The 21,377-nt window shown below is 48.2% G+C and overlaps 2 protein-coding genes and 1 pseudogene across 4 annotated transcripts in view; 2 read left to right on the top strand and 1 right to left on the bottom strand.

The window, feature by feature from the left end:
• The first annotated feature begins 21 nt into the window (after nucleotides 1–21).
• Nucleotides 22–13,258, top strand: Txndc15 (thioredoxin domain containing 15). The gene is made up of 5 exons (XM_021180888.3): nucleotides 22–258; nucleotides 3,368–3,843; nucleotides 7,521–7,684; nucleotides 11,352–11,482; nucleotides 12,697–13,258. Exons 1-5 carry the CDS (start codon nucleotides 192–194, stop codon nucleotides 12,891–12,893), a joined length of 1,035 nt encoding a protein of 344 aa, XP_021036547.2. The 5' UTR covers nucleotides 22–191; the 3' UTR covers nucleotides 12,894–13,258.
• LOC110308406 (leydig cell tumor 10 kDa protein homolog pseudogene) lies at nucleotides 8,955–9,336 on the bottom strand (annotated as a pseudogene).
• Nucleotides 13,259–14,281: 1,023 nt separating the features above from the next.
• Nucleotides 14,282–21,377, top strand: part of Pcbd2 (pterin-4 alpha-carbinolamine dehydratase 2) — a 49,012-nt gene continuing 41,916 nt past the window's right edge. The window contains exons 1-3 of one of the 3 annotated variants that reach the window (XR_015045422.1): nucleotides 14,282–14,505; nucleotides 19,295–19,426; nucleotides 20,158–20,209. Coding sequence is in view for 2 of the 3 variants with exons in the window: in XM_021180717.3 (XP_021036376.1) it covers nucleotides 14,404–14,505; nucleotides 19,295–19,426; nucleotides 20,158–20,209 (286 nt within the window). In the remaining variant the exon portion in view is untranslated. The remainder of the gene's footprint in view (nucleotides 14,506–19,294; nucleotides 19,427–20,157; nucleotides 20,210–21,377) is intronic. The other 2 variants (XM_021180717.3, XM_021180716.3) reach the window with 2 other exon arrangements.

The following is a 21,377-nucleotide window of genomic DNA, read 5'->3' as shown; positions in this document are numbered from 1 at the left end:
GGCCGACCGCCCGACTTCAAGATGGCGGCTGCGGCGTCCGCCAGGAGTCAAGATGGCGGCCCGCGGCCACGCCTGCGCTCTGAGCTCTCCTCCCCTTAGTCTCGCTGGGGCGGGGGGCGCGACTCCGGTTGCCGTGTGCGCGGATTTTCTACCACCGCCTTGGCTGTCGCCGCGGCTCCCTGTCGCGCGCCATGCAACTCCTCTGCTGGTGGCAAGTCCTGCTGTGGGTGTTGGGCCTTCCGGCCCACGGCCTGGAGGGTGAGTGCGGACCGGGGTCCGGCGAAGGCGGCTGCGTGGGGCGACGCGCTGCCCCCCGCGGGCGGTGCGGGACGGTGCGTGGCGGTGGGGGTGCTGGGCGGCGGAGGCCGAGCCTGCCCAGGCCCCTCGGCGGGCCTGGCCCGATACCCTCTGCGATGCGCACTTTATGATCAGCCGTCATCCGCAGACACCTGACTTTTGTTGTGTCCTGATTAGAATCCCAGAGCTCAGATCTCCTTCAGTCCTTCCAGCCGCCGCGGGAGACTGCTTCCGTTAATACCTTCATTTCACAGGCTGGAGACGAGGAGGCTCGGAGGGAATAAGCTATTTTCCTGTTCGCACTTAGTAGTAAATATCAGAGCCTGAGGTCTCCCCGACTTCAAAGTTCACGCTGGAGTCGCTCTTACTGGGCCACTGTTTGAAAGTGGCCACTCTTGCTTAGTTGGGATCTGTCCGAAGAAAACACCAGAAAACCAACATCAGATTCCTGGGGCCCATGTTTATGTGGGGACCCCTTTAAGTGGGTAAAGGAGCCACTCTGTGCTAGAGTGGGGAGCACAGAGAAGCCTTCTTAGTTCATGGCTCTTTTATCCACTCCTATTAAAAGTCCATTTCTTTCTTTCTTTTCTTTTGAATTCATTTATTTATTTTTAGTTGGTTAGTTAGTTTTTTTTTGAGACAATGTTTCTCTCTGGAGCCTGGCTGTCCTAGAAATTACTCTGTAGGCCAGAGATCAAGAGATCTGCTTGTCTCTGCCTCCCGAGTGCTGGGATTAAATTCCACCACTGCCTGATTTACACCAAACATGTTTTGTTACTATTGTCGTTTGTTTTGAGACAGCCCAGACCGACCCCGCCCCCCATCCTCCTGCCGGCCTAGGGCTGTTTCCATTAAGGGATGCCCAACCTGGAACTGAGACTCAGAACCAGAATCCTCTTTCAATATTATGCAGCCATAGATGAGGGTCTGAGATGGAAGCCAGTGTCTGTCAGATCTCACAGCCAAAAATTGGAATTTTCAATCTATTTAATCACTAGCCTTAAAAATGAAGATGTAAGCGGGGGGCAGTGGTGGTGCACACCTTTAATCCCAGCACTTGGGAGGCAGAGGCAGGCAGATTTCTGAGTTCGAGGCCAGCCTGGCCTACAAAGTGAGTTCCAGGACAGCCGGGGCTATACAGAGAAACCCTGTCTCGAAAAACCAAAAAAAAAAAAAAAAAAAAAAGAAGAAGATGTATGGAATAGTTGGCTCTCTAGACTTCTTTCTCAAAAAGAAGGCACTGGAACAAGCAGAGAATGGGGTCAGAGTACTGTAATAAGCCCCAGCACCCTCCATCAGTGTTTATTACAGGCCTGTGGTGTTCCTGACCAGAAAGCAGCAAGGCTGGGAAACTGCTCCCTTTGGCCTGTGCTAGCTGTCTGAAGGTTCTAGATGGGTTCAGCAGCTGCCACCAGATGTGGTGGCACAGGCCTGTGATCTTACCCCAGCGTAGGTGGAGGCAGAAGGCTGGGGAGTTCAAAGCCTGTAGCAGACAAAAGAAAGAAAACAATATTAGGTTTTTAGTTTCTCTACATTCTGTGCATACATTAATAGTTCCTCACTAAATACTCAGATTTCCCAGAGTTGGTAGTCATTGTGAACTCCTTGCAAAATGCACTATTCGTTCACACATTCGTGCAGACCCTGAACCATCAACTGACAAGGGTATTGGTCACGTGGCTAGGCTATAGCCTGGTCATAAAGGAACCTTCACCAGCTGGTTCCTCCTCGGAGTGGCTGAAAATACAAGGCTTCCCCCTCCCTCACACCCCCAGCAGATACTATTGACGGACTAGCATCTGGTTTTAGGGTGCTGCCCAGGGACCTAGGAATGAGAGTGAACAACTGCCCTTGAGTTCCAAGATCCTGTAGTCATCTTTACTAGGGAGTCAGTCAGTAGATTGCTAGTTTGTTACTTTTTGGGGGGCATGTATCACAATGTAGCTCATTTTAGTTTGAGGTAACAGAAATCCCCCTGCCTCAGGTTTCCTGTAACTGGGATTATAGGAGTGATCTACCAAGCTCAGTTCACTGAGTCTTTCCATGAATTCTGTGCATTGGACTGCTGGGCCCCAGTATGCATGGGAGGGTTAGACAAAGTGGAGGGCCTGCCCTTCCTATGTGGAGAGCAAAGCAGGTATGGAATGGATACAAATTATTAAGTGAATTATAAGGGGGATACATCACGGGAAGCCCAGCGCATTGTTGGGTGCCATCTGGAGACTGCTTACCCTGACGTAAAGGGTAGGATGGATGTCCTTGTGGAAGTGAAAGTTAGTGCTTCCATCTGAAGGATCCTGGATTTGCCTGGAGATGAAGAGGTGGCGCAGAGGACTTTCTTAGCTGAGAAACCATTCTCAGGAACGGTCCCAGGCAGGATGGGGGACAGTGGGAGTGATCAGGGACCAGGCAGTCACACAGGGCAGAGGATGCCACTCAAAGAGTTTTAAACTGGGGAGAAGCAAGATCAGGTCTGAGCAGGTCTGAAGGGAGATGGGTAAGAGCATGGACCCAGGAGAAACTACGCATCTGGAGTGCAGCACTGGGGAGAGAGCCAGTTTAGTTAGGAGCGTAGGTTAGGGTTTTAAACCCCCCCCCACCACACCTACCCAGTAATTGTCAAAGCCAAATAAAATAACCATAGTCAGAGTCTCATTCATTTGTGAGCCAGTTGGGGATAAGCATAAATTGGTTCTACTACATAGGCCACCACCATTATTATATTCTCAGTGTCTTTGTTATCTTTTCCTTTTTTTGGGGGGGGGGGTTAGAGACAGGGTTTCTCTGTGTAGCCCTGGCTGTCCTGGAACTCACTCTGTAGACCAGGCTGGCTTCAAACTCAGAAATCTGCCTGCCTCTGCCTCCCGAGTGCTGGGATTAAAGGCGTGCGCCACCACTGCCCGGCTCCTGGCATCTTTTTATACAGCATCTTTGCTTGTGGTGTCTCTCTTATAGTAAAATGGAAACTTTTTTTCTCCATCTGGGTGAGTCTCATTTTGGAAGATAATTGTAAGATTTTGGGGTTCATTTGCTTTCAAGTCAGATATGATAGTATGCTTCCCTGCTTTAGTTGCAGAGGACAGTGGTCACGCGTGGCGGGAGGAGCGGCCTGTCCCTGCTCTCCAGGTAGGAGCTGTGTATCTGCATGAAGAGGAGGCTGCTCAGGGCCATCGGGACCAGGCAAGAGCAGCGGAACCCACGGAGGCCTCTCTGGGTCCGCGCGGAGATCCCATGGTGGTGCTGTCGGTGGTCCCCGGGGCAGCTGAGGACCAACGGAGTACCGAGGCCCACGATGGCACCTGCAGTGCACAGGGAGAGGAGGACCTGCGCTGCGGCCGAGAGAACGTCTTCGGGCTGCAGGGTGCAGGCGGCTTCCCGGATCGGGAAGAGGAGTACTATGCTGAGCCTGGAGTGACTGAGGCCGAGCCGGTAGCCAGCGAGGATGCCAACAGCACCGACAGCCTCAAGTCCCCCAAGGTGAACTGCGAGGAGAGGAATGTGACCGGGCTAGAAAACTTCACTCTGAAGATTTTAAATATGTCCCAGGTAGGAAGCACGTGTTAATGTCTGTCTGTCTCTGTGTCTCTACATCTGTCTCTATGTCTCCGTCTTTCTTTTCAAGCTCACCTTATGATCTAATCATCAGCTTTTGGATGGATATTGTCCAGGTTGGTCTCCAATCCCTGAGCGTGACCAGAGCACGCTGCCTCAGCATCCTTTCTGCTCAGCCTCTTTCTTTCTTGTTACTCTGTGAGGATGGTGTCGAATGACTGCCACAGCGCAGCAGGTTGCCGCTCTGTTTGGACAGCTCTCATGTATCCGAGGTTGGCCTTCAATTGCTGTGTAGCAAAAGATGACCTATGACTTTATTTTTATTTTATTTAAGATTTATTTATTATTTATTTATTCATTTATATAAGTATACTGTAGCTGTCTTCAGACACACCAGAAGAGGGTGTCAGATCCCATTACAGATGGTTGTGAGCCACCATATGGTTGCTGGGATTTGAAATCAGGACCTCTGGAAGAGCAGCCAGTGCTCTTACCTGCTGAGCCATCTCTCCAGCCCAACCTATGGCTTTAAATGTTGATTTTTCTGCCTCAGCCTCTGGAGTGCTGGAGTCTTAGGTCTGCACTACCACGCTTAATATTATTGAGTTGTTGGGGATTTGTATTGCAGCCCTGCTGTCTTAAAAGACAAGATGATGTTTAGGTGACCAAAAGCCAGTCGTTCTTAGAATACTCCCACTAACAAGGCCATGGAAAACGTTCTACTGGACACCCAGGCACTTGCTTTGCGATCAGAATCACAGCAGTTTCCTTTTCTGGAGCTGAGACTAGCTTGGGGATAGAGCACTTGCCTCGCTTGTGTAAGGCCCTGGGTTCAATCCCCAGCACCACCAAAAAAAAAAAAAAAAGTTTTTAAAAAAGTCTGAATGAGGAGCTAGAGAGATGGCTCAACAGCGAAGGGAGCAGACTGCTCTTCCAAAGGACCCAAGTTCAATTCCCAGCACCCACATTGGATGGCGCACAATCACATGTAACTCTAGCTCCAGGGGATCCAATGTCCTCTCTGGCCTCCTCTAGTGCCTTCGCTCAGGTACACACACATGATTAAAAAAATAATAAAAATAAATCTTTTTTTTAGAGAAAAGAAAATCCGAATGTCTGAAACTGCAGTTTGATATTTATGCTGAGAACTGTGTTACAGTGCTGAAGTTTCTCTTCTCTCTCAAGACTGGGAGCCTCGTGCCTGCTTTGTAAACCGTAGCTCTGAGGGCAATGGTGGCTCACTGTCATGGAGGGCATGGCATAGTTAATTTATGCAGCTTCTCCAGATCTGGGGTCAGCCTGGCTCACGTTCCCTCCAGAACACTGTCCTCAGGCCCTGAAGGGCTGTTTTGTTGTCACACGGATGACCGAGCCAGTCTGGGTTACGGCTCGGACACCTGGGGCAGGAGCAGTGCTCCCTTGACCTGGCTCCATCGACCTTTGACCTTTGGCCTTACACATTGATCTTAGCTCTGGCAAGATGACATTTGAAAGTGTTTGATATTGTCTTAGTTAGGGTCTTATTGCTGTGAAGGGACACCATGACCAAGGCAACTCTTATAAAGGCAAACATTTAATTGGTGCTGACTTACAGGTTCAGAGGTTCGGTCCATTATCAACATGGCGGGTGGTGTGCAAGCAGACATGGCTCTGGAGGAGCTGAGAGTTCTTGATCTGAAGGCAGCAGAAGGGCACTGGAATTCCGCATGGAGCTTGAGCATAGGACCTTAAATCCCACCCCCACAGTGACACACCTCCTCCAGCAAGGCCACACCTCCTAATAGTGCCACTCCCTATGTGCCAGGCATCAAAACACATGGGTCTTCAGGGGCCAAACCTGTTCAAGCCACCTCAGATGTGTTACCTTTTTCTTACTGTAACACACTTATAAAATACCTGGGGTAACCAGCTTAACAAGAGGAAAAGCTCGTTTTAGCTCACAGTTTTGGAGCCACCGCTAGGCTCGGTTGTTTCTGGGACTGTGATGAGGCAGCACACCCTGGTAGAACTCATATTGGAAAAATCCCTCACCTCCTGGGGACTGAGAAGTCAAAAGAAAATGAAGAGATCAAGGTTTGTACGGCTGCACACACAGGGCTAGGCAGGAAGAGGCAGGCAGATCTTTGTGAGTTCCAAGTCAGCCGGAGCTACACAGTGAGACCCTTTAAATGAAACAAAACAAGAAGAGATCAAAGTCCAACAGTCCCTTCATGCTCCGGGGGCTGGAGAGATGGCTCAGAAGTGAAGAGTCTTGCCTTCTCTTACAGAGGACCTAGGTTCAATTTCTAGCACCCGTCTGTCACTGTGGTTCCAGGGCATCTGATGCCCTCTTCTGGCTGCCACAGGCACCAGGCACACTTGTGGTGCATGAACATGCAGCAGAAGACTCATAGCAGTTGATCGTGCTCCTGTGACCTATGACCTTCCAGGAGAGCTTACTTTCTAATGCTGGAACTACTTTCCAGTGGCCCCACAAAGTGCGAGTGAGCCTCCAGCAAACATCTCATAACATAAGCCAAGCAGTTATGATGCCTGCTGCTCTTCCAGTGGACCTGAGTTCTGCTCCAAACACCAGTGTTGGCCATCCCACAACTGCCTGTAGTTCCTGTTCCAGGGGTCTGATGCTCTCTGCTGGCTTCCATGGGCATCTGCCTGCATCTTGCACGCGCCCAACTGGCCAGGAAGAACGACGCTGCAACAGGATCCTTCTGCACACGTTTATTGGGAGAGCTTGATTGTAGAGGCGAAGAGACCCCAAGCCCAGAACTGGTGCTGCTTATATAGGCCTAGGAGAGGCATTCTCTCTCATCTGATTGGTTAACTTGTCTCTCATCTGATTGGTTAACTTGTCTTTCATCTGATTGGTTAACTTTGGTTAATTCTCAAAACCTCATCTTGGCAAAAGAACCTTTACTGCCTATGTATGTGTGATGGCCAGCAGTAGCCAACTGCCACTCAGCAACTGCCACTCTGCAACTGCCACTCTGAAACGGCTTCCCACACCTGCACATATATATGTGCAAATGTACATACATCCTCACAAACATATAACAAAAATAAATAAATCTTAAAAGCTGTAAACCAGCTGGGCGTGGTGGCGCACACCTTTAATCCCACCACTCGGGAGGCAGAGGCAGGCAAATTTCTGAGTTTGAGGCCAGCCTGGTCTACAAAGTGAGTTCCAGGACAGCCAGGGCAATACAGGGAAACCCTGTCTTGAAAAACCAAAAAAAAAAAAAAAAGCTGTAACCATAGCATCTGAGATGTACAGTTCAATGCCACGGTGCACAGGTGCTGTGGTGGTCTGTGTGTGCTGTGAGTGCTGAGTGTCTGACTTGACCGCTTAAGAAAACACTGAAGTATCAGAGGTGTCCATGGGAAAGCTTAGAGATGAGTGTGCCCTGTCACTCAGAATGCTTTCCTGCTGACTTGTGATCTCCATCCTCTCTGCCCCCTGCCGACCACTCCCTAGAGCTACAGTGTGTCCTCTTTATGGGGGAGCCTTTCAGAAACACACACAGGTGTTTTGTTTTTGTTTTGTATCCCTGGCTGTCCTGGAACTCACTATGTAGACCAGGCTGGCCTCGAACCTAGAGTTCCTTCCCAAGTCCCTGCCTAGCCGGCACGTATATACTTAATGCTGACTTTAACTATTGTGCTTTTCTTTGTAGGACCTCATGGATTTCCTAAACCCAAATGGTAGTGACTGTACACTGGTCCTCTTCTACACCCCGTGGTGCCGGTTTTCTGCCAGCCTGGCTCCTCATTTTAACTCCCTGCCCCGGGCGTTTCCAACACTTGGCTTCTTGGCTCTGGATGCATCTCAGCACAGCAGGTATCCTTGGCAGAGTGTGGCTTGTCTTTCCAGCTGATGTCGTGGTTAGGGAGAGCCCTGGCTGGTTAAGCTGCAAGTAGGGAAGGCCATGGGGCTTTGTAGCAGGCTGCTGGTCATCAGGTTCCTGGGAGCTGGTGGCATCCAGTTCTGTGTGTGGTGGATGGAAGAGCGGCAGGTCACAGGGACAGAGGACCTTGGATGGTCTAGACCAGACTAAACTAGTACCCGTGGTACCACAGTAGGGCATCTGTCTGTGCCATAGCCTGCAGTGCAGTTGCCAGCCCTGTGCTGTGCTGTGCCTATGCGTGGTTTTTTTTTAATTGTCATCTTTTAAAAGTACTTTTATTTATGTTTAACGTATGTGTGTGGGTGTTCTGGCTGCATGGATGGCTGCGTGCTACATGACCATGAAGGACAGAAGGAGGTGCTGGATCCCTTAGAACTAGAGTTACGTGAGCTACTGTGTGGGATGCAGAGACTCAAACCCAGGACTTCTGGAGGAGCAGTCAGTGCTCCTAACTGCTGAGCCGTCTCTCCAGCCCAGCCCTGCTTCTCTTAAGAGCAGAATGCATGCATGGCTATTGAGCCGTCTCTCCAGCTTCTCATTTTCTTCTTTCTGTCTGTCTGTCTGTCTGCCTCTCTTTTTCTTTCTTTCTTTCTTTCTTTCTTTCTTTCTTTCTTTCTTTCTTTCTTTCTTTCCTTCCTTCCTTCCTTCCTTCCTTCCTTCCTTCCTTCCTTCCTTCTCTTTCTTTCTCTTTCTTTCTTTTGTTCATTCGTTCATCTATCCATCTGCCCTTCCTTCCTTCCTTCCTTCCTTCCTTCCTTCCTTCCTTCCTTCCTTTTTTGTTGTTTTGTTGTTTTGTTTTTTGAGACAAGGTTTCTCTGTAAAGCTCTGGCTGTCCTCGAACTCACTCTGTAGACCAGTCTGGCCTGGAACTCAGAGATCTGCCTGCTTCCACCTTCTGAGTGCTGGGATCGGAGGTGCACGCCACTACTGCCTGGATATCTTTTTTTTTTTTTTTTTTTTTTTGTGCCTCTGTGACACAGCTTTATTGGGTAATACTGGAGCATCCCCAAGTGGCTCTGGATTACTAGTGTGACAGGCTGACATTAGATGACTGGGGTGGGGACCCAGCACCTGGGGGTGAGATTATGCCCACTGAACACCTGGAGAGACAACAGAGCCACGTTTATCATCACACCAGCAGAGGAGGCTGAGCACCCTTCAGCCCTTGAGAGCTAGCCTGGCTTTACCATCACCTTTCCATTGTTCCAGGGGCCACCAGGACTGGAGCAGGGCCCTATTCCAAGTCCAGCCAGCCTGTGGGGTGACCAGCAAAGTCCCAGTGCCTTCAGGATGGTGTCTTGCCAGGGGTGGTGGCTTCTGATTTCTTTGATGCTCCCTTCAGCAGTGCAAGCCTCTTAGGCAGGCTGGAGCTGGCCTTCATTACCACGTCATGCTCAATCTTCTTCCGGATCCCCACTTCCAGGCTCTTCTTCAACTTCTGCTGCTGCACAACTCGAGCCTTCTTGGGAGCGATGGCTCGACCGCCTTTCCGAGGCCCACGGCTCCACTCCGCCGTGGCAGCCTTGCTTTTAGGTTTCTGTGCCTGGAACTTGCGTTGTCCCTGCGCCATGTTCTACCGCAATCCACCCTGGATATCTTTTCTTTCTTTATACCTATTTCATTGTTTTTTCTTTTTTGAGACAGGCTCACTCTGCATCTCAGACTGGCCTTGAATTCTCAGCCGTCTTCATGCCTCAGCCTCTCAAGTGCTGAGGTTACAGGCGTGAGCCACCACGCGTGTATTTACTCTTGCATGCATATTACAGGTTATGCATTAGTATAATACGCACTTAATATATTAATATATGAATGTATCCCTTTGTAGTGGCATTATCCTTGCTTATACTTCTATATAGTTCACAGAACTTGTTAAGCTCTTCTTCCTTAGATCAGTGAGTTTGCACTGTAACCCAGGAGACAAGAGAACAGCTATATGCTGTTCATCAATATGCCTGTCGTGCCTTTTAACCTTATTTTTTTCATATTATTTATTTGTGTGTTTTTATTGTTTATGAAGAAATCAATTGTCCCTCAAGTAATTATCATTTTTTAAAGATTTATTTTCATTTATGGTGTATTAGGGTTCTCTAGAGGAACAGAGCTGATTATATATATATATATATATATATATATATATATATCACACACGCCGACTTAAAGGACTTATTAGAGTGGTCTACAGGCTATGGTCCAGCTAGACCAACAATGGCTATCTCCTGATAGAAAGGCCAAGAATCCGGTAATTGTTAGTCTCCAGGGCTAATGTCTCAGCTGCTCTCCAGTCTGCATGGGAATCCCAAAGAAGTCTGTTCAAACGTCAGTGAGGGGATGGCTCCCAGGCAGGCAAACGTCAGTGAGGGGATGGCTCCCAGGCAGGCTGGAAGGACTTGTTAGCTAGAGCGAGGGCAAGCAGGCAAAAAGCAAAGCCGCCTCCTCCTTCCATGTTCTTTATGTAGGCGGCCACCAGAAGGTACGACCCAGTTTTAGGGGTGGGTCTTCTCTCTTCAAATGATCCAGACGGGAAGACACCTCACACAGCTGCCTGGGTTTTAGTTGATGCCACATGTGGTCAAATTGACAACCAAGATTAGCCATTGCACATGGAATGTGAGTGCCTGCATGTATGTTAAGGCAGAGATACTCGGAGTTGAGATGACGGGAAGCAGTGACCTGCCCCATACAGGTCCTCCAGGAGCGCCATCTGTGTTTGCTCTGAACTCCTGAGCAGTCTCTTTCGTCCTGAGTAACTCCTCTGTCTGCTTCCAGAAAGTGTGTGCATGGGCCGGCCTGAGGGATGGCACTGTTTGTCAAGCTCAGAAGTGAGCGCTCCTCTGGGACTGGGTCGCCCTCTTCCCCACTCTCCCTTCCTAAAGCTTTTGGCATCCTCCTCTCACCTGGATTATGGAGGACACTGTCATTACAGGGGGGTAATGTGCTTGATTGTATGGCAACATCAGAATGACATAGTGACATTGCTCATCCAACTCTTCTTGTTAGTGCTGGAAGAAACCGAGGCATGGTGGGATTAAGCAGTGTCCCCAAAGGTCATAGCTGGTTCTGTCCTCAGACCACTGCCAGAACCCGGACTGTCCGAGTGAAGGCAAAAGAAGCCTGCAGGCCACCTCTGCAAAGTCCTCCCTCCCTAGTTTCGAGCCTCCTGCTGTGTAGATTGTGTCAGGATTTCTTTGCACCAATCTGGGAAAGAATTGCTTACTGTATGCTGATCTTTTTGGAAGGAAGGGATGGCCATTCTAAAGTTTGAAGTTTTTTTTTTTTTTTTTTTTTCCTGTCAAGAAAATTGACACACTGTGCTTTATCCATGAATTAGAATTTTCTGGTCTGTGTTGTTTTGACATTTGGAATTGCTGGGTCATGGCTGGAATTATGTGCTAATACCAACTGACTTGGATTGCAGAACAGGACTGCCCCAGCCCTGAACCATAAGGCTGTGGCAAGAAACAGAGCAAAAGTCAAAAGTTTGACTCCCAAACCACAGGTCACAAGGAACTTTTCATTGATATCTACCAATTCTCCCGGGGCAGCCACGTGAGGACATACGTTGTAGGGCTTTCTAACTTAACTGCCTTCTTTGTCTTACAGCCTTTCTACCAGATTTGGCACTGTAGCTGTCCCTAACATTTTGTTATTTCAAGGAGCTAAACCAATGGCGAGGTTTAACCATACAGATCGCACTCTGGAAACACTGAAAATCTTCATTTTCAATCAGACGGGTATGTAGAAATAACATCTGGGGAGGAAGGGTTTTTTGTTTTTTTTTTTGTTTTTTTGGTTTTTCGAGACAGGGTTTCTCTGTATAGCCCTGGCTGGCCTGGAACTCAGGAGGATCTTTGTTAGTTGCAGCATTGCAGCTAGCTATTGTGATTGTAAACTTTAGCTGAATTGTTGGGCGTGCTCATGACTTAGTTATTTTTATTGTGCTGAGTTCCATTTTTTTTTTTTTTTTTTTTTTTTTTGGTTTTTCGAGACAGGGTTTCTCTGTATAGCCCTGGCTGTCCTGGAACTCACTTTGTAGACCAGGCTGGCCTCGAACTCAGAAATCCGCCTGCCTCTGCCTCCCGAGTGCTGGGATTAAAGGCGTGCGCCACCACGCCCGGCTGAGTTCCATTTTTTAATCCATTTGAAGAAGTTGCTTTAATTCCTTAGTGTTTGCCAAAACATATGGCCCTATTGTTTCTTCCTTGTAAAGGCTTGATTGTGGTGAGTGGAAGAACTGTGTTCCTGGGAAACTCCCCTTTCTCACAGCTGTCTAACTGCGACTTCCAGCCTCCCTCTTCCCCCTGAGGGGCACTTACTAGAAATGAGTGCAGATTGGAATGCGCCTCAGGGCACGTTGTTCTCATTTCCTTCTGATACCAAAGAGCAAAGACTCTCCTTATTTCAGGTTATCTCAGAGTAGCTGAGTGCCTTCGGGTTGCTGGGAATTCTGAGCCTCATGCTGGGCCCTGATTCACCAGTCATTGACGAGAGTCCACGGGGAGAGAAAGCCTTTGTGTTTGGTGATTGCAGAGGAGTTCTAGGTGCCTGGCATCTTTGGTGATCACTGCCCAGTGGTGGGTAACTGTCTTCCATGAACTCATTTAAAGGCGTCTTGATAGCCTGTGGGAACTTCTGAGAGTAGCTTTATTTTGTTGAACTTTGGTTTTAAGAGAACAGAAGGTGACTCTTAAGAGTGCATTGACCAGAAAAGCTCCAAGGAGTCAGAAACTCTGGAGTTTTAGCTTTGAAAGGCTGGAAGGATTCCCGATCCTTTGATGTGGTGGGAGGAAAGAAAACCACACTGACACACAAGTGAAATCCTTCCAAGATATGCTTGAGGTGGTGTTTATTTTAGGGTTGCTTGTCATTTTGCATGCCGTGCATCATACTTCAGACAAGCCTCAGATGTGTTTTCTTTCTGATTTGAAACAATTAATTTCTCTTTCAGGTATAGAAGCCAAGAAAAATGTGGTGGTAACGCAGGCTGACCAGATGGGCCCGCTCCCCAGCACTTTGATAAAGACTGTGGATTGGTTGCTGGTGTTTTCCTTGTTCTTTTTAATTAGTTTCATTATGTATGCTACCATCCGCACTGAGAGTATTCGGTGGCTGATTCCAGGACAAGAGCAGGAACACGCAGAGTAAAGACAGAACTGAACCGGAACAAGAGGGGTCTCAGCCCTTTGTGGACTTAGCATTACAGTCGCTAAATGTGCGGACTTGCAACGGAAATCAGATTCAAGAATCATGTTCTTGTTGGACTACTGAAAAGCTGAAAAGATTTCATATAAATGTGTTTTTCCTATGACAACTAGCAGGTACAAAAGTGTCCACTAGAATTGACTGTTGTTGCTTTTTAATACTTGAACATAATGAATTTCTCTTCTAGTGTCGTCAAACAGGAAAGTGTTGTCTCAGAAGAAGAGCTAGGATGGGAAGTATGGGCTAGGACGGGAAGTGCGGGTCTACCACAGGACCAGGTGAAAAATAAAGTCACTGAAACAATTCAACGTGGTTTCGCTTGTTTCTGGGAATGGCAGACTTTAGGAGAAACTCCTAATTCTAATTAAAACATGTTAATTCTGTGCTAGAGCACAGACATTACCCAGTCATATACCAGCACACAGCTAGGTTGAGATCCAAAGGAAGTTTAAAACCCCGTCCTTGCCTGGAGGTTGAGTCTGGTCTAGTTTAGGTAAACACAGCAAAGAGATGACATGGGCCGCTGAGATGGCTTAGCAGATAAAGGTGCTTGTCACCAAGTATGAAGATCTGAGTTCGATCCCTGTGTTCCACGCGGTGGGAGGAGAGAACTGGCAAATTGGTAACATTAATGTGCTAATTTAGAAAAACTAACGGGATTGTGCATGGTGACACATGTCCAGAATCCCCAGCTTCTGGGAGGTGGAGATGGATGTTCCAGGCCAGCCTCTGCAACTCTACCTGGCTTCATGAAACTGTCTCAGGAAAGGAATACAACAAAGTTACCTAGTAAAAAAACCAAAACAAGGGGGCTGAAGAGATGGCTCAGTGGTTAAGAGCACTAACTGCTGAGTTCAAGTCCCAGCAACCACATGGTGGCTCACAACCATGTCATAAGATCTGACGCCCTCTTCTGGTGTGTCTGAAGATAGCTACAGTGTACTTATATATAATAAATAAATCTTAAAAAAAAAAAAAAAACCAAAACCAAAAAGATACAAACCGAGCTAAAAGCTGCAACATTTTACTCAAAACTCAGCACTAAGTTAAGCCCTGCCCCTCCCCGCCCCCAGCATGGGTTTTAAAATGAATTTTATTGTCAGTTACATCGCAAGAAAAAAAAATGACAAAAGAATAATAAAGATCAATATACACACATAGGACATGCATCTAAGGGAACAGAGTTGTCTCCACCCGTCCTGGGTGGGTGATGCACTTGTGCATGCAGCATGGTCGAGCTGCACAGAGGAGCGAGCTCAGCGCGGCGTCCCGGGTCGCGGCAGCCGGGTCTTTAAGCCCCTGAGTACAGAAGCGGTGGCCCGGAGCGCCCAGGCTGCTCGCCGCGCAGAGGGCGCTCGGTCTGCAGCGAGTTCCCGCGGGCGCGGCGGCCATCCCGCTCGGGGGCCTTCGATGCCTGCGCCGCGTCAGGCAGCACGCCGGGCAGCCCGGGGCCATGGCGGCGGCGCTGGCGGTGGCTGTAGCGGCGGTGGGAGCGCGCAGCGCGGGGCGGTGGCTGGCGGCGCTGCGCAGCCGGGGCGCGAGCAGAGCGGCCATGGTGAGTGCGTCCCGGGCGAGCCACCGGGCCTTCGTTCCTTCTGCTGAGTGGGGCGACTGCGCGCGCAGACCCGCAGCTCCCACGCCGTAGCCCCCGCGCGGGGTAGGACGAGGCTGGGAAACATCATGAGTTCGAGACCAGCCAGGGCTCCGTAGTGGACCCTGCCTCAAACAAAACAGAACACCCAGACAGCTTCCGCCGTAGTTTTTGAGCTTGCTCACGGGAAACATTATCGTGGGAAAAACAAATCCAAATGTGACGATTAGTTATGAAGCCGATGGGCCTTGGCCATTCTGTGGGCTGCGAGCGGTCCTGGGGTGACCAGGACCTAAGTGACCAGCTAACCGTGTTGTCTTGGGTCAGGGGGCTTTAGAAGAGTTAGTAACCCCTCCACGCCCTTTTCCCGTTTTTGAAGGGCACATCGATTTTTTTTTTCCTTAACCACTTTTAAAGAGGACATTTAGTTTTCTTACTCTGTCAGATTTTAGAATTTTGCCTGTGCGTTGCGGCTTGTAATTCTTACATCTGGCGAGGCTGAGGCAGGAGGATTACCGCGCAGCCGGCGAGGAGTGCTGGGAGACCGTCTGAGGTGTACTTTGAGGGTGTGAGGGGTGGAGGGGAGAGAGAGTTAGCCGAGGGTAAGTTTTTTAACACGCAGCTCCATCTAGTGGAAAATGCAGCATGAAACACCGTTTTCTTTACAGGCACTCACTAGAGCCTATTTGACAACGTTTTTATGAAGAACTCCTAGACATAATTTATTTTCCTGTAAAATTTCTATAATGAATTTCCCCAAATAAATAATTTTTCTTATATTACACAGTAGAATTGTTGAAGTCAGAAAATTATGCTGATAGCGTCCATTGTTTTTGACTAATGACTTTAGAGATTTTTTTTTCCTGGTGTAATCCAGGACTAGTTATTGCATTTGGTTAACATTTTAAAAATTAATTTAATTAAAATAATTTTCATACAGATGCATTCAGGTACACTAAACTCTTCTCCCTTTCCTACCTGGTTCTTTTCTTCCAATAAAAGAAGGAATGACATTTCATTTTGCTTTGTTTTTTAAGATTTATTTATTGTTACATGTAAGTATACTGTTGCTCTCTTCAGACACACCAGAAGAGGGCGTTAGATCTCATTACAGATGGTTGTGAGCCACCATGTGGTTGCTGGGATTTGAACTCAGGACCTTCAGAAGAGCAGTCAGTGCTCTTACCTGCACCATCTCACCAGCCCCGTGAAAGATCTCTTTAAGTCTTTCAAAGACCAAATATTTCATCCCAGCATTCAGGAGAAAGAAGCAGGTGGATCTGTGAGTTCGAGGCCAGCCTGGTCTACAGAGAGAGCTCCAGAACAGCCAGGGCTACACAGAGAAACCCTGTCTCGAAAAACAAAATAAAACAAACAAAACAAAACAAAAAACCTAACCAACCAACCAAACAAACCAACCATTTCTTGATATTTCGATACTGTCCAACCCTGTATAGACTCAAGGAACCTGGAAGCCAGAGAGGCCAAGCTTAGCATGCAACAGTAGAAAGTTAGAAAGCCAACCGCTTTCACTGTCCACCTCCTGTGGTTCCTTACATCTCCCTCTGTGTCTGTGAAAAGCATTCCCAGACTGTTACAAAGGACTGTGCTGGAGGCTGGAAAGATGGCCTAGCAGTCAAGAGCACTGGCTGCTCTTGCAGAGGACCTGGGTTCCATTCCAGTACCAACACGGTGGCTCACAACCATCTATGACTTCAGTACCGGGGAGTCTGATGTCCTCTTCTGGCCTCTACCAGCAACATACATGGACACAGTGCATATATATGCCCAGGCAAAACACATAAAATAGAAGTAAATAAATCTTTAGAAGGTAAAACAATTACAAAACAAACAAACAAGCAAGCAAAGGGTTCTGCTGAAGGTACGTCTTTGCAGGTCCCTTGGTGTTCTGTAGCTGAAGCAGCTCCATTTCAGTCCTTTCCACAATCCCTGTTGTTGGGTGGACATCCTGTATGAGTGAGCCTGCATGCTTTGATCTCCATAAGGTTGTGGATAGCCTAGCATCAGAGAAAAACAGTGCCTTCTAGAGCCTCTGGATGACCACAGCACAGTCCATTCTACAGTCTCTGGATGACCACAGCACAGTCCATTCTAGAGCCTCTGGATGACCACAGCACAGTCCATTCTAGAGCCTCTGGATAACATTGGCATAGCCCACAGTGTGCTTCATGGTTTTCCTTGCTGTCAGATCCCTGTGAAAATCTAACAGTTGTTTCTTTCCTGAAATGCTCTGAGTGGCCTTAAGTATTTAGGTGTTTGATAGACAGCTGAGAGTGTTTTCTATAGTCGACCCCTGTGTGGAAAATATCCGACCTCAGTGGGCTTGGTGGTGGTTATCTATGATTCTAGCACTGAGGAGGCCGAGGGAGGGTGAAACCTGGGCTAGCGAGAACTTACCACGACCGCTACTCAGCCAAAGACACACACACACACACACACACACACACACACACACACACACACAGAGAGAGAGAGAGAGATAGAGAGAGAGAGAGAGAGAAAACTCAGAACTTTTTTTTCTTTTCTTTTTTTTTTTGAGACAAGATTTCTTTGTGTAGCCCTGGCTGTACTAGAACTTGATATGTAGACCAGGCTGGCCTCAAACTCAGAGAGCCACCTGCCTCTTTCTTCTGAGTGCTGGGATTAAAGGCATGCACCAACATGCCTGGCTATCAATTCTTTTTTTTTTTTTGGTTTTTTTCGAGACAGGGTTTTTTTGTGTAGCCCTGGCTGTCCTGGCACTCACTTTGTAGACCAGGCTGGCCTCGAACTCAGAAATCCGCCTGCCTCTGCCTCCCGAGTGCTGGGACTAAAGGCGTACGCCACCACGCCCAGCTTCTGGCTATCAATTCTTAACATTAAGTGCTTATTTTGGATTCCAGGCCTTTGAATGTTTTTGCTTACGATCCATTGTCATTCTTCCCTTTGTAGTGGGAGGCAATAGCTGCTGAATCAGGGAGAACAAACTAGAAAACGGGCGTAGTAACATCCTTTTCCCTCATCACGGGACAAGTTGTCGAAAGGAAAGTGTGCCTTGACGGTTTTAATGTCTGTGATCAGAAGTTTGAGGAGTCCAGAAGCAGAAGTGAGTTGCAGCTTCATATATGGAATCTGGAGCACGCAGCTCTGTCTCCCACCCCCAGGGCCTTCGACATTAGCTCAGCCTTTTCAGGGAGAGTCTAGATGAGAAAGTCTAGTTGGTCTGGGCAGTGGTGGCGCAGGCCTTTAATCCCAGCACTCGGGAGGCAGAGGCAGGCAGATTTCTGAGTTTGAGGCCAGCCTGGTCTACAGAGTGAGTTCCAGGACAGCCAGGGCTACACAGAGAAACCCTGTCTTGAAAACTCAAAAAACCAACCAACCTCCCCCCCCTTTTAACAGCAAGGCAAAGCCTTTTTGCCTGTGGCAGAGGGGCTGTGGACTCCAGAGACTCTTACATGAAATTCCATGGATGTGTATGCTTGGTCCCCCCACCTCCCAGAGAAGGTTTTCATTATATTTGAGAGAGAATAGATGGACTGGAGAGATGGCTCAGGGGTTAAGAGCACTGACTGCTCTTCCAGAGGTCCTGAGTTCAATTCCCAGCAACCACATGGTGACTCACAACCATCTGTAATGAGATCTGATGCCCTCTTCTGGTGTGTCTGAAGACAGCTACAGTGTACTGATAGACATAAAATAAATAAATCTTAAAAAAAAGAAAGAGAGCCGGCCATGGTGGTGTACGTCTTTAATCCCAGCACTTGGGAGGCAGAGGCAGGTGGATTTCTGAGTTCAAGGTCAGCCTGGTCTACAAAGTGAGTTCCAGGACAGCCAGGGCTACACAGAGAAACCCTATCTTGAAAAACCAAAAAAAAAAAAAAAAAAAAAAAAAAAAGAGAGAGAGAGAGAGAGAGAGAGAGAGAGAGAGAGAGAGAGACTAGGCATCTATCTTAGTTAGTGTTCTATTGCTATGAGGAGACACCATGACCACAACAACTTTTATAAAGGACAGCAATTAATTGGGGCTGGCTTACAGTTTCAGAGGTTTAGTCCATTGTCATCATGGAGGGAAACATGGTGGCCTGCAGGTAGATAAGGTGCTGCAGGAGCTGAGAGTTCTATATCTCCATCTGCAGGCAGCAGCAGGAGGCTGTAAGCCAACTGGATGTAGCATATGAGACCTCAAAGCCCGCCCCTACAGTGACACACTTCCTTCAACAAGGCTACACCTTCTAATAGTGCCACTTCCTATGGGATGAGCATTCAAATACATGAGTCTGTGGGGGCCATTCGTGTTCAAACCTCCACAACGTTCTAAGTAGTTCACCATGCGAGTGAGCTCAGAGATGGAAGGTGCTGGAAGTCCATCCACAGAGCATCAAGCCAGCAGTTAAAAGGAGTCCCACCAGCAGCTTCCTTAAAGAGCTGTTTGCCTCTTTTGTGCATCCTGGAATCCTGTAGCATCTAGGAAGGCCCGTGACAGTCTTAGTCATATCTGTAATAAACCAGAGTTGCTCAATTGTGGCGTCTGAGGCGGCACTTGGAGTAGGAGACAGGACACCAGCCATCCTCTGTACAGCCCACAGTTTGTCTGTCTTGAGGAAAAAGGGATGAGAGATAGCTAGAATTTGTTTCCCTTGAGATTTTTTTTTTTCCTACAAAGCATCATAATCTAAAGATGTATCTGCTTATGGAAAGAGTTTAAATAAATAAACGCCTACCCTTGCAGACAGGAAATCTGTTTTCTCCCTAGTCTTCGGATGCGCAGTGGTTGACGGCAGAGGAGAGGGACCAACTTATTCCTGGCTTGAAAGCAGCAGGGTGGTCGGAACTGAGTGAGAGAGATGCCATCTACAAAGAGTTCTCCTTCAAAAACTTCAATCAGGTAACTCCTGAGAACCGCTGATGTGCCAGGGTTGGTTTACATGTCCTGTTTCTGTTTCTGTGGCGCCTTCCTGTCTGGTGGCATGTGGACTAGGACCTCTCTTCCTTATGAGTTGATGACAGAGACTGTCTCTGCTGACGGGCCGTTCTAGCTCTGGGCAAGGGTTGATTTTTGGGTTACATAGAAAATCAGTACTGGGTGGTGGTATACATTTGTAATCCCAGCACTTGGGAAAGTGAGACAGGATTGTTAGTTCAGGTTAGCCTGGACTACATAGTGAGTTCTGGCCTTATCCGAGATGGAAGACTCTATCCAACACACACACACACACATACACACACACACACACACACACACATACACACACACACAAATACAGAGAGACACACACACACAAATACAGAGAGAGAAAGACAGAGAGACAGACAGATGGGGTGGGGGGACAGACAGACAGAATGAGAATGAGTGAATATCAGATCTTGAAGCTGCTATAGTTTTGATTTAGGGATGGGTAAGGTATTTAGTCTTTTCCTGAATTTTAAATATCAATAAATAAGGATATGAGTGTTTTTCTATATATTAGAAGGGTGTGTGGATAAGGCTAGTTGGGAAACATAACCTGCTTGCTATCTCTACTTTTTCAGGGCACTTAAAAAAAAATCTTTTATTTGTGCCTCTAAATTCTCTCCTAAGCTGCACCTCTCCACTTCCCATCCCCTTCTGGCCCGCAGCCCATGAACATTTCCTCAGACTCTGGCCCCCTTGGAGACTCAGCCTTCACAGGTAACTGTTCTGTTTGGGCCCCACCCTGTTCAGAGCGTCGTCTCCCATGACCTACCCTTCGTGAGTACTTTGCTGCTTCTGTGTGAGGTCATTGCTTTGGGCTGGTTCATGTTTGCCCAGTTACTTTAGTAATCCTTTGGACAGATTTATTGTTTTTATTTATGTCAGGTGTTGGCATCTAGAAGTCAGAGACCGTGTTTGCTTAGCTCTCCATTGTGCGTAACATGGCTGGCTCTGAGCGCAAACAGGCGTTGATTACCATGTAGACATTGATTACAGTGTTTGCTGGTTTCTACAAGGGTGTGTGAGCAACTTTTTTTTTTTTTTTCTGGTAAATGCCCAAGGCTCTACTGAGTTGTCTGCCATGTTCTGTTTTCCTGTTGTCTGGCTGCCAGCCATTTGCTGCGAGTCCCCAACTCCTGAGAAAGCGTGGACCAAACCTACTCCCTGTCCCTGCCGCCTCAAGGGCTCTGCGGCTCTCGTCAGGGGCTTAGCGCGCTGGCTGGTGGCTGGGAGCCTCGCTGGTACAGTAAGCTGTACATAGCTCCAGGTAGCCTTTTCCGAGCTTATTAAAATTCTTACATGTGTACAGCTTGACTCCTTTAAGCCTGGGCTAATTTATTGGGTTTGAACATGTGGCTTAAAGTACCAAGTGGTGTTGCCTGGGGCTCTGCCCAGAGTTGGTCCTTGGGTGCACTGAAGCCTGTGTGGGAGGGAAGCTGGGCAGGGCATCTTGGACTGACCGTGTCATCGCTCACTGTCATGGTTCCTTCGACTTTTAGGAAGGGGAGCCAGCGTCAGTCATACATCTGGGACTCGCTTCCCAGCAGGCTCTGTGACTTCCACCTGGAGAGTGGCCTGAGCTGGCACTGGTGTTGTGACCAGCTATCCCTACCCACACAGAACCAGGACACACCTGGAACTAGCAAGGAGGGCCCTGTCACTCATGGTCACTGAGAGGGAGAGGACACGCTGTGCGCAGCACCCTAGGAGGAGCGTTAAAGACCTGGTGGTGAAATTCAGTTTGCACCAGCAGGTTAGGAACACCCCGAGGAACCAGCTTTGCCCTCGGTTGGTGTTGCTAGGGAAAGGGCAGGTCTGTGATTCAGCCCTTTATGAATCTCGTCTTCAGGGAGACTAGGCAAAGGAGGAGATAGGGCTAAATAGA

This window comes from Mus caroli, unplaced genomic scaffold, assembly GCF_978045245.1.
Source record: "Mus caroli unplaced genomic scaffold, Mus_caroli_1 scaffold_15, whole genome shotgun sequence".
In the NCBI taxonomy this organism is placed as follows: domain Eukaryota; kingdom Metazoa; phylum Chordata; class Mammalia; order Rodentia; family Muridae; genus Mus; species Mus caroli.
Note: the sequence above shows the minus strand (reverse complement) of the source record. Positions and strands in the feature narration are given on the sequence as shown.

Bases quoted from the DNA above. Each gene is read 5' to 3' on its own strand.
- Txndc15 (XM_021180888.3), top strand. From the start codon at position 192: ATGCAACTCCTCTGCTGGTGGCAAGTCCTGCTGTGGGTGTTGGGCCTT. The intron at 3,844-7,520 runs GTAGGAAGCACG...TTTTCTTTGTAG, and splicing joins AGATTTTAAATATGTCCCAG to GACCTCATGGATTTCCTAAA. The intron at 7,685-11,351 runs GTATCCTTGGCA...TTTGTCTTACAG, and splicing joins GATGCATCTCAGCACAGCAG to CCTTTCTACCAGATTTGGCA.